We start from the raw sequence: 16381 nt of genomic DNA, 5'->3' as shown, positions 1-16381 counted from the left end.
ACTGTGTAGAACACCTTGCACTCTATGAAGGCACCAGCTCCAAACCAAACCAATGATCAGACTCTAACGCACTTCTGTCTACCTTGTAGTGCTAACCTTGCAAGTGGCAATGTATCTTCTTGCAAATCCATTGTGATATTTGGCTATCTGAATGTCTAGACAAAGTTACTGTTATTGCCGGAACAATGATTTATTTAAAAGCAAATGTGGGTTGTGGCAAACCTGTGCATTTCAAATGATTGTACTAAAAACCACTGAATTGATGATTAATATTCCTGCTTGAGTATTTTAAAGATAATTGCATTCAATCTATATGGGTTGCTGATGTTTATTGGGAGAGGGGATAGAATGTGACTAATCATTCAAAATCTCTTGAACTGTTTCTCATTTCATATGGATGCAATTATTTTCTAACATAAAATGAGCAATAACATGGAAGCAAAATTACTAAATTGCACTGAAATGGGCTGTTTAGTTAACCATTTAAAAATCCAAAGGGGAAAATAAGTACCTGAAGTGCGTAGTGAATAGTTGTGTAGAAGTATTTTTTGCATGTCATATTTTTGTTGTCAGATTCTGAATTAGATGGGTTGTTTGGGTCTTTGTGCTCTTTCTCGGGAACCTTAAATTCTGTTTCAAAGTATCACAAAATGGTGGAGTAACTCAGCAGGTCAGGCAGCATCTCAGGAGAGAAGGAATGGGTGACGTTTCGGGTCGAGACCCTTCTTCAGTCTGAAGTAGGGTCTCGACCTGAAACGTCATCCATTCCTTCTCTCCTGAGATGCTGTCTGACCTGCTGAGTTACTCCAGCATTTTGTGATACCTTCGATTTGTACCAGCATCTGCAGTTATCTTCTTAAATTCTGCACCAAATCATTCCAGCAGTTTCAAAGGAAGGTGGAATTTGGCAATCTTGCAATAAGTTAATCAGATCAAAGGAGAGATGAGTGGTTATATGTAGAACACTGTGGTTTCTAGGCTGTGCTCACATGGATTAACTTTGAGTCACAGTAGTGGTGATCTTTGGCTAAAATGTCGTTTGTTTTTTTAGTTTATTGCTCTCATTGTTTGAAGCCTTGTCGTGGTCTGTGTAAAAACTCCGGCTGTGAAGATGTCGTCCAGCTGCAAATCGGAACATGACAGGATGAAAAAATTCAAGAATTATGGCAAAAGTATTCAGGTACTTGTTTTTGCGTGATTCGCTTCTCTTCGTTTGGCTATCGCTTGCATTGAACTTGCATTCTCTCTGCCTATCGTCTGCCTCTTGTTCGGTTGGAGTGCTCAATATATGCGACTGAAATTTATAATTGGTCGCTTGGGACTTTGTACTCTTTCTCTGGAAACATAAATTCGGCTTCAAATCATTCCAGAGGTTTCAAAGGAAGGTAGGGGTTGTCAATCTTGGAATAAGTTAATCAGATCAAAGGAAAGATGAATGGTTCAAACCAGATAAATGGTTCCATGACATAATGTATTTCGACAGAAGGCTATGGTGGCCAAGGTCAATGGATATTTTTAACGCTGAGGATAGACAATAGACAATAGGTGCAGGAGTAGGCCATTCAGCCCTTCGAGCCAGCACCGCCATTCAATGCGATCATGGCTGATCACTCTCAATCAGTACCCCGTTCCTGCCTTCTCCCCATACCCCCTCACTCCGCTATCCTTAAGAGCTCTATCCAGCTCTCTTGAAAGCATCCAACGAACTGGCCTCCACTGCCTTCTGAGGCAGAGAATTCCACACCTTCACCACTCTCTGACTGAAAAAGTTCTTCCTCATCTCCGTTCTAAATGGCCTACCCCTTATTCTTAAACTGTGGCCCCTTGTTCTGGACTCCCCCAACATTGGGAACATGTTTCCTGCCTCTAATGTGTCCAATCCCCTAATTATCTTATATGTTTCAATAAGATCCCCCCCTCATCCTTCTAAATTCCAGTGTATACAAGCCTAATTGCTCCAGCCTTTCAACATACGACAGTCCTGCCATTCCGGGAATTAACCTAGTGAACCTACGCTGCACGCCCTCAATAGCAAGAATATCCTTCCTCAAATTTGGAGACCAAAACTGCACACAGTACTCCAGGTGCGGTCTCACCAGGGCCCGGTACAACTGTAGAAGGACCTCTTTGCTCCTATACTCAACAGGATGACAGATTCTTCATTAGTACGGGTGGCCGGGGGCAAAGGCAGGAGAACGGGGTTGAGAGGGAAAGATAGATCAGCCATGGTTGAATGGCAGAGTGGACCTGATGGGCCGAATGACCTTATTCTCCTCTTAAAACTCATGAACGTATTTTAGCTTAGTGGATATCCTGATTGTAATCATGTCTAGTTTTTTCCTTTGTTTGGCACGCAGCGAAAACCTTTCACTGTACTTGGGTACACGTGACAATAATGCACTAAACTAATGGAAGAGTGGTCACTTGGTAATGGTAGTGGAAAAATAGGATATGGAATTACAAGTCTAATTCTAGAAGGCAGAAAGGCTGAATAGTGATTCAGTCCAAAGTCACGCCGTGTTCAGTACAGGTGTCGGGGTTTGTGGGGAGAAGGCAGGAGAATGGGGTGAGGAGGGAGAGATAGATCAGCCAGGATTGAATGGTGGAGCAGACTTGATGGGCCGAATGGCCCATTTCTACTCCTTATGAGCTTGTAACATTCAGTTTACTTCCAGAGGGGACTTTTTAAAAACTTTATCAAATCCTGGATGAAACTTAAAAGTACAGCGCATGGGTTTGACTGCCCTGTGTAACAAAAAAAGCATTGTTGAGAGTGCATTAAAGTCAAGCCAGAATTGATATTGTCCGTACTTCCTTGCAAAGCACAGATACATTTCCTTACTACTTGGGCAGAGTCTCAGGAGTGACCTTGGTGCAGCTTCTGAGAATTATGAAAGGATTTAACACAGAAGATTTGTGCTGAAGATCAAGAATGCCCCAACAAGACGTGACCACTAGTAAATATTTAAGGAAACGTTCCGAAAGTAGTCCTTCTGCCAGGATGTTGCGTGCAATACTGGCTGCCACAGAGCAGTTGAAATGATGCATTTAAGGAAAGCATACGAGGAAACAAATATTGGCTAATGAACTAAGGAGCCAGATGAAGAGGTGAAATTGAGTACACGTGCAATGTTTGGACTCTACGTTCTATTTCTCCACTATATGCTCTTAGTAATTCTTTAGACCTCGGATACAACGCGGAAACGGGCCCTTCAGCTCACCAAGTCTCTGCCAATCAGTGATCACCCGTACGCTACTTCTATCCTACGCACTAGTGATGATTTGCAGAAGCCAGTTAACCTACAAACCTGCACGACTTTGGGATGTGGGAGGGATCCAGAGCATCTGGAGAAAACCCATGTGGTCATGGGGAAAACTTACAGACAGTACCCGTAGTCAGGTTCCAACCTGGGTCTGGCACTGTAAGGCATCAACTCTACCGCTGCGTCACTGTGCCATAGAGTTGTATTTATTTATCCAATAGTTTTGTGCAAATTCACTAAGTTTGGGGGACTTAAACAGATGGAAATATCTTCAATTGTTGCAAACGGGTTCAAGTGCTTGGATTATGACCTTGTGTGAATTGTAAGAACTCTTTCTTAATTCCTCTGATAACTCTCTAGTTTCTTTTCTTCCCACCCCACCCACAAAACAGGATCAGAGGAGACAAAGGGCTGAATATTGTGTTGAATTACGAAAAGCTAAAAAAGATGAACAAATCTTGAAGAGGCGCAATATAGGCAATTTTCCAGATGGCGATATTTACTCATTGCTGAAACCGGCGGGAGTTAATGTATGTATTTTGTTCCATTGGCTGTTGTCTTTGTCAAAACACTCAGCTGAAGTTGAAACTATGATTTTATCCTTTGCTTAATTTTGTATTGGCTTTGCTTTTCAACATTTGAAGGGACGGGGCACATTCCTTGCGGTATTGTTTGCCAAACGTGATTTGTAATCCTTGCTGGGTGGTGTGTATGGCTTCTGGTGAAATGCTCAGTCTTTCTCAGCAACGTGACGTGTGCCATGTACCTTGAGTTTTCATTCTCGGGAGTCTTGCTTTGGTACAACCCCACAATGAGCTGGTGACCTGCCGTTTTTAGATACAAGTTGTTAATTGATTGACTTGAAAGATGCAGAATGGAAACGAGGCCTTCAGCCCTCCAAGTGATCAACCCATTGATCACCTGTTCAGGTGATCAACCATTGGTAACCTGTTCACACTATTTCTGTTATTCCACTTTTGCATCCACTCTACACACAAGGGGGCAATTTTACAATTAACCCAAGACCTGCATGTCTTTGGGATGTGGGAGGAAGCCCACATGGTCACATGCACCCGAGACTTGGATCGAACGCAGTGAATTAGCAACTGCGCCTAACCACATATATAGAAAACTTGAATCAACTTGTTCTGCATGGTTTTTGTATTGTTTCTACGTTCTTAGTTTGGAGCTGCTGTGTGGAAATGTGTCCTTTGGCCCACCGAGTCCACGCTGATCAGTGATCACCCTATACACTAGTTCTGTTGCACACACGAGGGACAATTTACAGTAGCCAATTAATCTACAAACCAGTACTTCTTTGGAATGTGTGAGTAAAGGAGAGATCCCGGAGAAAGCCCAAGCATTCACAGGAGAACGTACAAACTCCGTGCAGGCAGCACCCATAGTCAGGATTTAATATGGGTCTCTGGCGCTGTGAGGCAGGAGCTCTCCTGCTGTGGCACTGTTGTGCACACTTTTTTAATTTAGCCATTTTTAAATTTAATGAACACCAATCACTCCATTAAATTATCCTTATCCAAACATTAACCTGATAACCTTGTTCAGTCAAACCTGAAGCGTTACTCTTCAATCTCCTGTAGGACTCTGACATGACGACAGAAGAGATGGTGATGGGAATGAATAGCCAGGAGCCACTGCAACAACTCCAGGCTGCCTACAAAGCCAGGTATGAGCTTGAAAAACTGCTGACCATATTAATCGACCCGCCTAAGTCTCATTTCCATTGTAAGGGTAGGTCTGTGAAGTGATTAAATTTAGGACACTATCAACAAAAGTATTGAATTCTCAATTGAATTGAGATCTGTTCATTGGGTCTTGCTTCTTCTCCCAAACCCCCATCGGCCTATGTCAAACCAACCGATAATCAGGGAAAGTCATTAAAGTTTCAAATATCAGAACAAAAAATGATTGCTCTGTTATTTCTCTGTACATTGTTCTCTCTGCTTGAGTGTTTCCATATCCCCTGAAGAAAAATGCTAACTTTTATTCAAGTAAGCAAACATCGTATGTACTGTAGTTATTTTATTTCTTTACATTATCCATACCTCTGAATCCTTGCATGCAAGGTGACATTTTGCACTTCTGTCTTTATCATACAACAGGAAGTGTGGAACATGCCCTTCAGTCCACCATGTCTGCACTAAACATGATGCCAAAATAAGCTAACTTCCTCTAACTCAAAAGATCCATATCCTTCCATTCCCTGCATAACCATGTGCCTATCTCAAAGCCTCTTAAATTATCCTATCATATATCTCCACCACTGCTCCTGGATGCTCATTCCAAGCACTCTCCACTCTGTGACAGTTCCACCCTGGGGAAAACGTTGTAAATGCTAACCCTGTCTATGCATCTCATCACTTTATACTTCTATCAGGTCTCTCCTCGGCCTCTAACGCACCAGAGAAAACAATCTAAGTTTGTCTAACTTCTCCTTGTAAATAATACCCTCGAATTCAGCCATCTGGTAAACCACTTCTTCTGCACCCTTTCCAAAGCCTCCATCTTGATTACAGCCATGATCACATTGAATGGTGGTGCTGGCTCGAAGGACCAAGTGGCCTACTCCTGCTCCTATTGTCTATTGTCCATCTTCCTGTGTTGAAGCAACCAGAACTGCCCAAATAATGCAATTGCAGCCTAGACAAAGTCCTACAAAGCTGCAGCATGATTTTGATTCTTGTACTCAATGCCCCAACCTGCCAAGGCAAGCAAACCGTACACCACCTTTGCCGCTCCATCCAAAGGCTTGTCCTCGAGGTTTGGTGCCACCCAAAGCAGCCAAAACACAATCCTCATCCAGTTTAGTCAATTCACTTAGTGATGAGTAAAAATCCAGCGATTTGAATCCTTTGTACAATGTTTCCTCTATAGGAAGGTTCTGTCACGAGCGTGGAAGCCTCCAGTAGATGAAATAATTGAAGTGGGACTAGTCAAAAAGTTTGTTGAATTCCTTGGTTGTGACGATCATTCATCACTGCAGTTTGAGTCTGCCTGGGCACTCACTAACATCTCATCTGGTACATCGCTCCAGACCAAAGCTGTGGTGGAAGGAGGTGCTATTCCAGCACTTGTTCGTCTCCTTGACTCTCAACACGTGCACATCAGTGAGCAAGCTGTGTGGGCTTTGGGTAACATTGCAGGTACAAAACGGCTTGTTTCCAGCCAGCTGCTTTTAATTGACATTCTAGCCAGGCTGATGCACAGCGATGGAAGCAGTAACTCTTTAACATTTCTTCCAGGCGATGGTCCTCTTTATCGTGATGCTGTCATTGAGAGTTCTGCTGTCCCGGCACTTCTGGGGCTGGTGAAACCTGACCTTTCCGTAAGTGTAGACTGCCACGTGTAGTTCCTCTGTTTACCATCCTGTTGGAGGCTGCTGTTGTACTGTTGAGGTTACAATTTGAAATGATGTCAATGGTGCTGGGGTTGAGCCAACTCTTGTGTACGGTCTTTGTGTAATCTACTATTCCTACGCACTTGTACTGGAGTATAATTGGGCTGATACATAGTAACATTTTTACTGAACTTTATGCAAAAAAATGAACTGTCCATGTGACAGTTAGTTTAGAGACACAGTGTGGAAATGGGCCCATATCCTACACACTTGGGACACTTTACAGAAGCCAATTAACCTACTAAACTGCACATCTCTGGAATGTGGGAGGAACCTGGAGCATCTGGAAAACTTGTATGGTCACAGGGTGAATGTACTAACTCCGTACAGACAGCATCCAGGTCTCTGGTGTTCTAAGGCAGCAAGTCTACCACTGCCACCCCTGTTATTCATTTCAATGTACCATTGACATGAATAACAATCAGGAGAATATTCCTCTGATCACAAAAGGTTTTTCCTGCTTTTTTAGGCTCTTTGAATGTGAACCTCTCTATTTCACTGATATTCTGCCTTCAGCTTTCACGGATCTATTTAGAATTTTCTCCTTTTGTTCCATTGCTTAGATTTCACAAGATTCTTAGAAAATAAATGAATAACATCTGACCTCAAGTAGCTCAGTCAAATATTGTTTGAAAGTGTTGCTGTGAAATGCCTTGAGAAACATTGCTACATTTAAAGTACTAAAGGTACCTCTTGCATCCTGTCTTCCCTGTGTTGAGAACCTGGTTGATGCAAATACAACTCCTCCCTTGTCATTGATTTTGATCCAGTTGCCTTTCTTGTGCAAATTGATTATGTTTAACTCGACAATGGGGGCAACTAGAATATCTTTGTAAATTTGCTTGCGGCTGGACAGTTGGTACATTGACTATTCCCCTGATATCTGATCTTGTTGTTAAACCTAATAAATTACCCACCTCTACCTAAGTGTTGACCTATCAAATTTTTAAATTTAAATTTTAGATTGCATTCTTGCGCAATATCACATGGACTTTGTCAAACCTATGTCGCAACAAAAACCCACATCCGCCGCTCGAGACAGTTCGCCAGATACTCCCCACGCTGGTTCAGTTGCTTCATCATCGTGACTCTGAGCTGCTCTCTGATGCTTGTTGGGCAATATCCTACCTCACTGATGGCCCGAACGAGCGCATCGAAGTGGTGATCCAGACTGGTATTTTGGCAAAACTTGTCCAATTGATGGGTAATGCACAACTGACTGTGTTGGTGAGTAACCTGATGGCTCTACCTTGCTTCTCCTTGCATGTTTTATTTGTCACATACACATAAATGTGCAGTGAAATGAAAGATCACCCACAGTCCAACAATAAGACCAATAAAAATAAGCAATAAAAATAAGCAAGAAACATCCATCACTGAGTCTCCTCCAGCCACCTCCTCACTGTGATGGAAGGCCAGAATGTCTTTTCTCTTCCCCTGCCGTCTTCTCCCACGGTCAGGCTGTTGACGTTGCCACGTGGGGGCGGTCATGGCTCCCGACATTGAAGCCCCCGCCGGGCAGAGAATATCCCGCGGCCTATTTCTGCAGGCCGCGCCGGACGGTGAAAGGTCCTCAGCGGTTCGACCCAAGCCCCGCGATTCAAGGTGGGCAAAGACGCTGCTGCTGCCGGAGCTCCCGATGTCAGCCCCCACCCAGGGCAGGGCCTGCGAGCTTCCGAAAGCCACACGGCCCGCGGCCGAAGAAACCACACATAACTCGCAACCACAAAAAACACTACATCACATCTAAACACTACAATTAAGACAAAAAACACAAAAGATAAACGGACTGCAGGCAAGCCGCAGCTGCTAGGGCAGCGCAGGCACACCAGTGTATTTCTAGGTTATCTCACTTTCACATCCGCTCCCTACATGCTGGGGACAATTTAGACTCCAATTAATCCAGATCTTTGGGATGTGGGAGGAAACCAGACCACTTCAGGAAACCCGTTTAGCCACGGAGAACGTGCAAACTCTGCACAGAGGGCACCTGAGTCTGGATGGATCCCCAGTCATGTTAAATTAAACTTCAAAATAAGTTGTGTAAATTTATTCAAAGAAAACATCATGCTCTGCTAAACTTATGGGGTAAGGAATCTTTCAAAGGTGGCTGTGTGGCCTAGAAATTAATATTTGCTTCTACTTGATTTCGCACGGTCTCCGAATTTGCCCATTTTAATTAATCAACTGGGACGTCAGAATCCCGCCGATGACAAAAAGCAATTTTGTGTTGAATTGGTAATTGTGAGCACTTGTCAGTTAACTGCACGTTGAGTATTTTGTTTTCATTATTGCCATAATTACATTACAAGGAAAGACGAGAAGAAAATGGCAGACTGTTGTGTGATCAGCTTTCACAAAACAATGCTGGAAAATCTGCTTGTGGTGGAGATGCTTATTCATGACACAATGGATTGTTTTGTCTCGAGGCGTTCAGCACGGAAACAGGCCCTTCAACCCAGCTCCTCCATGCTGACCATGATGCCCCAGCTAAGCTAATCCAATGCTGCTCATATCCCACTAAACCTTGCCTAACCATGTAACTGTCCAAGTCACCTGCTCTGGCAGCTCGCTCGACATACCCACTATCCTCTGGGAGAAACAGCTCAAAGTTATTCATTGAATAAATTCCCAGATGAGTATTATTAATCTTTTGGGGTATTTGAGATGTGGGAAACATAGACTTTACTTGTCTTTATAGTCGTTATTCCCTTTATCCCTTATCTCTACACTGTGGACAGCTTGATTGTAATCGTGTATTGCCTTTCCACTGACTGGATAGCGTGCAAAAAGGCTTGTCACTGTGTCTCTTTCCACATGACAATGTTTCCAAATACACAGGACAAGATGTTAGAAATCCAAAGTGCCAAATGTCAACTTGCTCCCGGTGGTGATGGGAGGCTTATGCACTCACCTATGCTCCTCCGATGTTGAGGAAGGCTAGGCAGACAGGTCATTGGGGTTATCAAGTGGGCACCTACTTTCATCGACGTTTCGCTGATTGGACCCACGACTAAACTAGAGCAGAGAAAATAAGATAAGATTTTAAAATTCTTGGTTTTTTTGTCATGCACGGTGTGCCAAATGAAATTGCTATTTTGTCAAAAGGGAGATTGGATCTAGCTTTGCAGCTTGATCGGATTTGAGGATATTGAGTATGTGCAAGTCTTTATTGGTGTGGAGAATGAAGAGATCTTCTGCAGGATGTGTACAGCAGCTACATGTTGCCTGACATTTACTTCACAGGTGCTTTGAGGAGGGAGATTGGCTTCTGTTTCACCTGCAGCTCATCGGGTCCTTATTAGGTTTTCAAAATTTAGCAATAGTTCAATAATGGTTTATTTGCAACTGCATGGTGAAATTCCCTTTGCATATATTACACGTGCAGGCACCGCCATTATTCAAAGTCCGGTCAACCCGCGAGCTCTATGTACTGGAACAGTTCCCATGAAACTTGGGATTTGAGTTTAGGAGCAGGGAGGTTCTGCTGCAGTTGTAAAGGGCATTGGTGAGACCACACCTGGAGTATTGCCTACAGTTTTGGTCTCCTAATCTGAGGAAAGACATTCTTGCCATAGAGGGAGTACAGAGAAGGTTCACCAGATTGATTCCTGGGATGGCAGGACTTTCATATGAAGAAAGACTGGATAGACTCGGCTTGTACTCGCTGGAATTTAGAAGATTGAGAGGGGATCTTATAGAAACTTACAAAATTCTTAAGGGGTTAGACAGGCTAGATGCAGGAAGATTGTGCCCGATGTTGGGGAAGTCCAGAACAAGGGGTCACAGTTTAAGGATAAGGGGGGGAAGTCTTTTAGGAACGAGATGAGAAAGGTTTTTTTCACACAGAGTGGTGAATCTGTGGAATTCTCTGCCACAGTTCATTGGCTATATTTAAGAGGGAGTTAGATGTGGCCCTTGTGGCTAAAGGGATCAGGGGGTATGGAGAGAAGGCAGGTACAGAATACTGAGTTGGATGATCAGCCATGATCATATTGAATGGCGGTGCAGGCTCGAAGGGCCGAACGGCCTACTCCTGCACCTATTTTCTATGTTTCTATGTCTATGAAACAACTTCACTCTCCTCTCCTTCCCCAGCCATCTTTGAGTCCCGGGGATGCCTCCTGTAGCCTACCTGGAAGGCGACCTACCTTATCCGAGACTTCGGGCAGGTCCACAATCCAATGAACTGGTTTCCAATCCCACTGACCAAGTCTTCACGCAGGTTCCCGGTCCTTAAATGTGACGTTTGTATTTGTAGCTAGACTTTCCAGAGTGCGGCAGCATCTGTAGCCATGGATGCTCCATCTTGGGAATATGTCAAATTAAACATCAGTTATTGAACCATAGTTTTATTATGAGTTGCTGGGCATTTCAGTTTGGTCCACTTTCTCACAAGTGTCTTGGGTTTGCGATGTATTTCAGACCCCTGCCCTCCGTGCTGTTGGCAACGTTGTGAGTGGGACTGACAGTCAAACAGAGGCTGTCCTCGAAGCTGGGGTTCTTTCTGTTCTGCCAAAGCTCCTGAAACATCCCAAGATCTCCGTACAGAAGGAAGCAGCCTGGGCCATTTCCAACATTGCTGCAGGACATCCAATGCAGATTCAACAGTTGATTACTTGTGGAATTATAGCTCCTCTTATTGAGCTGCTGATAAAAGTAGGTACTTCAGTTGTGAGTCGTTCACAGAATTGATGACTATTTGTTAAATGAGAATTATTTGAGTGCATGTGTCGGAAGGAACTGCAGATGTTGGTTTACACTGAAGATGTACACAAAATGCTCAAGCAACTCAGTGGGTCAGGCAGCATTTCTGGAGAGAAGGAATGAAGGGTCTCGACCCAAAACATCACCCATTACTTCTCTCCAGAGTTGCTGCCTGTCCTGCTGAGTTACTCCAGCGTTTTGTCTGCCTACTATTTATTGTTTGATCTGTGGTTAAAAACATTGTACCTATTACCTAGCAGCATTGGCAAGCACCAGAAGGTTTTTGCACCACTCATTTAGGGTGGCATTTAACCAGTAAAATCCCACCAAGCCGTTACAAACGTGACCATTGCAATCACATTTAAACATGGACATGAGCATTGCTGGCACTAATAGAATATTACTATTGAAGGTTATGGTCCAGTACATTGAGTGACTGTAATGCAATTGTGTTTTAACTGAGGCCTTATGTTTGTTGATAAAACATTCCTTTGAGCTAATAGTAATTTATTTTTTTCCCCCCACTTATCTTGCAGGGCGATTTTAAAGCTCAGAAGGAAGCAGTTTGGGCTATTACCAATTACACTAATGGTGGTATGGTTGAACAGGTTGTGCACCTTGTACAGTGCGGAGTGCTGCAGCCCCTCATTAATCTACTCGACATCAAAGATGCCAAAATGATCCTTGTGATCCTGGATGCTCTGGGAAATATCTTTCTTGTAAGCAAATGTTTTTTTCTTTAAAGTAACAAGGGTTGTGACTAAAAAAAAAAAAAAATCTGGTGGAGGCTAAAGTTCATGGCTGACTTCGTGAATGAAGACTTTGTCCTTTTACTGGAGAAAAGTATCTCCCAATGTCGCAGTTGTGGAGGATTCTGCAACAATGTTCTTTACGGAATGAATAGACAGAGGATGTTGCAAACTCATTGTAGATAATCTCCCTACTACTTGTAGAAAGCCATCGAGTTGTCCAAAGGGAAGAATACCAGAGGCTACGGCAGTGATCTGGGCAATGAAGGATTGGGTTATGGGCAGTTTTTACCCCCCAGCAGATTTTGTGTTGAGTTGAGGACTTGGCACACATGGGGAAATAAACGGAACTTTTCCCTTCTGTATCTCTAGACTTACTCTCCCCGACTCTGTCTGAAGAAGGGTCTTGACCCAAAATGTCACCCATTCCTTTTCTCCACAAATGCTGCCAGAACTGTTGAGTTACTCCAGCATTTTGTCTATTTTCAATGTAAGCCAGCATCTGCAGTTTCTTCCTGCACAGACAAAGGCGTAGGTAAAGATTAGTGTGAGATTTGCCAGTTGGCATAGCAATGTCATGGCTTCACAAGGATGCTGGCTCTAGTTCTTGTGAACGGTGCCCGATCCAGGCAAGATCTCCAGCTGCTGCAGACCTCTCGCCATCTCATTTCTTGGATGCGACACCCCTCTACTCGCCTGTCTGCCTTTGTGACCTGGCAGCGCCTCCTGCTGCTGAACTTGAGCCCAGCTGTTCGGGCAGCGTCTTTCCACTCGGCCACTTCGCTGAAGCCTCTGGTGATAAAGCTTCAGAACGTTCCATTCATCCCCAGTCTACAGGCTCAGTGTGCACTCCCACATGTGCCAATCTGTCCAGCGCTTATTCCCCACCGTTTGGATGGTCTTGCTCTGCCCAGCCAGTGGTTCTAGTCCATGGAACCCATGCTTGGCATCAACCTGTTTAGGACCAACTCGAGCTTTATGAAACTTGCCCATTATTGGATGACCAAAGGCTTTGGTTGGAGCTTGTGAAGAGTGTTTTGGAGATAGAAGATTACTGTGAAGAGGGACAGTAAAAGTAAAGGGAACATTAATGATGTGGGACTAATTACCTCCAAGTATAATCAGCTCTATGGTCAACCGGCACTTCCATTCTACAGTTTCAGATTTCTTTCAATTTTGGGGATTGTATTAAAACTTGCATTTCGGTTTATTGTATCAGACTTCAATCGTAACTCCTTCATATAGGGATTCTTTGAAGAATGTGAAGACTCTGCTTGTTAGTCTTCTCTGTAATGTGCTCTACCCCTCTTTCCTGGTGTATGTCAGTAGATTTCTTAGAAACATCTTGGAGAGGTTTGGGCCGACTTGGTCTAGTATCTTATAAAATCATATAAAAGGACTGGACAAGCTAGATGCAATATTCCCAATGTTGGAGAGTCCAAAACCAGGGGCCACAGTCTTAGAATAAATGGGAGGCCATTTAAAACTGAGGTGAGAATAAACTTTTTCACCCAGAGAGTTGTGAATTTGTGGAGTTCTCTGCCACAGAAGGCAGTGGAGGCCAATTCACTGGATGAATTTTAAAAAGTTAGATAGAGCTCTAGGGGCTAGCGGAATCAAGGGATATGGGGAGAAGGCAGGCACAGGTTACTGATTGTGGATGATCAGCCATGATTACAATGAATGGTGGTGCCGGCTTGAAGGGCCAAATGGCCTCCTCCTGCACCTATTTTCTCTGTTTCTATGTGTAGTCTTGCCATTTTACAGAACCTGCCACTGAATCAGCCAAAAGAGAAGGGAATCTTGGTGTGACAAGCAGGGCCTGCGATGAGCAGCAACCATATACTAAAAAAGCCATTAACTAATTGTATCTTTGTGTTACAGGCTGCTGAGCAGTTGGGCGAAACAGATAAACTATGTTTAATAATAGAGGAATTTAATGGCTTGGAGAAAATAGAGGCTCTTCAGTTCCATTCAAATAGCATGGTGTATCAAACCTCGTTAAAGCTAATTGAGAAGTATTTCTATGATGAGGTGAGCACTCACGGGTGACCTTGCCACTGCTACCTAATGCTTTTTCTTTTCAAATCTACGCTGGCTTCTGTTACTGTGAAATGAGGAATATTTGGATTCATGGCTATCCTTTGATCCTGCTACTGATAAGGGGAAGGAATGACTATTTTGATTTGTTTGCCAAAAAGTAAATGAGCATTACTTTTGTAAGTCCTTTGCTGTGCTTTTATTTCAACTAAAATATGCTGATACATATCAATTCAAAATTAAACTACACTTATTTTTTATCTATAGGATCTAACTTGAAGACTGTCATAAACCAAACTCTTGTACTTGAATAATTTATCTTCTAGGAGTTTAATGTTAATGGTGTGGTCACTAACATAATGTAATAACTGAACTAAAGTCTAGAATGTAACAGTTTATTTGCATTAAGTGGCACAGCTGGTAGCTGCTGCCTTGCAGCGCCAGAGACCTGGGTTCAATCATTTCCTCTGGTTCTGTCTGTGTGGAGTTTGTTCATTTTTCCTGTAAAACATAGAAACATAGAAAACTAGATGCAGGAGTAGGCCATTTGGCCCTTTGAGCCAGCACCACCATTCAATATAATCATGGCTGATCATCAGTACCCCGTTCCTGCTTTTCCCCCCGTATCCCTTAATTCCTTTAGCCCTAAGAGCTAAATCCAACTGCATAGGTTTCCTCCCATATCCCAAGCGTTTGTATGTAAATTGTCCCTCGTGTGTGAGTGTATGAGAAAGTCGGATGACATAGAGCTTGTGTGAACGGGTGATGGATGGTTGGCGTGGGCTAAAGTGCCCAGAGGGTGCTATCGGCCAGACCCCAGTACACCATCCTCTCCTACCAGCCTTGCTCCTCGCACATCACGCCTGTCGTTGCTGGCTCCCTCTTCCTGGTCTTCAGGGAACGAGCACAGCAGGTTCCCCTTCCAGGCTGGCGGTCAACTGGGTCCAATGAGCATGGGGATGGGCTCAGTGCCTTCCTCCTGCAGGCTGCAACCCGCAGAACAGTTCAGCCATGTCGCTGTGAAATGTCCCTGCTGTCCAGAGTGGTCTGCTGTACTTTTTCTTTTAGGAGGGGGGGGGGGGGGGGGGAATTAAGGGTGAGGAAGAGAGATAAGGGAGGTACTAGTTAATTTTCCTGCATATTTTTAGTAGATGACAATTTGAAGACTGAAATAATCCAAACTATTAAAACCTGAATGATTTTTCTCTAGGAGCACCAAGTTCCAGATGTGGAGCCAGAAGACAGAAATGAAGGAATGCAGTACAAAGTCGATGTTCTCAACAATAGATTCCAACTTTAAAATGTGCAGCAAAGCAGTTGGTGCAATAACTTGTACTTTCACCAATAAACTCTTTTGCAGAAAAAAAAAATTCAGTTGGCTTTGTTGTTTTAAAGGTCTGAGTAAAATAGTAAACTTCCAATAGGTGTGCCAAACAAGGTGGTAGCTGAATTTATCGATCTTCCATCTGGTAGCCCAAATCTTGCTGCAACTTGGACTAACATGTGGAAACAATGCTTGAGTAATTCAATGCGTCAGGCAGCATCTCTGGAGAATGGAGGTAATGTTTTTGGTTGCAGCCCTTCAGACTGAGAGGGTGGGCAGGGGGTGGAAGAAAGCTAGAAGAGAGGGGCAGGACCAAATGTGGCAAGTAATAGGTGAAAATGAGCAACGAGGAAAAGTGTTTGAGAGGCAGATGGATGAAGGCCAATGTAAAATATCACCCATGTTCTCCAGAGATGCTGCCTGACTTTTACTTTTTACCCCAGCCCCCCCTCCCCACTTCAATATTATGGTCACTGCATCAAGTCTTTCGGGGGGGGATGGGTGACCAATGCCTTTTGATTATTGAAGCCATAATTTACAACTCTTCAGTCCTCGTCTACGTTCCACCATCCGCAAACTTCAAGCCCCAAGAGGGTGTGGCCACCAAAAAGTTGGCGTAATGCTGAATGCAAGAAGCATAATCCTAATATGCTCCCCAAAGTCAGAATGCTCCAGTAAATGTGGCCTAGAGCAACAGTCTACAGGCACAAGATAGACATAAAAAGCTGGTGTAACTCAGCAGGGCAGGCAGGCAGCATGTCTTCAGAGAAGGAACGAGTGCCATTTTGGGTCGAGACCCTTCAGACTGGGAGAGATACAGGCACAGCTCTGCTTCAGCAACAGAATTCTAAATCTTTCACCAATGCATGACATCTTTTTA

General features: G+C 43.7%; 1 protein-coding gene across 1 annotated transcript; it reads left to right on the top strand.

Annotated features, from left to right (window-relative positions):
* The first annotated feature begins 1111 nt into the window (after window positions 1-1111).
* LOC144603866 (importin subunit alpha-5-like) lies at window positions 1112-15477 on the top strand. The gene is made up of 10 exons (XM_078417638.1): window positions 1112-1180; window positions 3656-3793; window positions 4865-4950; window positions 6159-6427; window positions 6527-6609; window positions 7645-7908; window positions 11107-11340; window positions 11925-12107; window positions 14022-14171; window positions 15388-15477. Exons 1-10 carry the CDS (start codon window positions 1112-1114, stop codon window positions 15475-15477), a joined length of 1566 nt encoding a protein of 521 aa, XP_078273764.1.
* Window positions 15478-16381: the final 904 nt, after the last annotated feature.

This window comes from Rhinoraja longicauda, chromosome 21 (genome assembly GCF_053455715.1).
Source record: "Rhinoraja longicauda isolate Sanriku21f chromosome 21, sRhiLon1.1, whole genome shotgun sequence".
NCBI lineage: Eukaryota > Metazoa > Chordata > Chondrichthyes > Rajiformes > Arhynchobatidae > Rhinoraja > Rhinoraja longicauda.
Note: the sequence above shows the minus strand (reverse complement) of the source record. Positions and strands in the feature narration are given on the sequence as shown.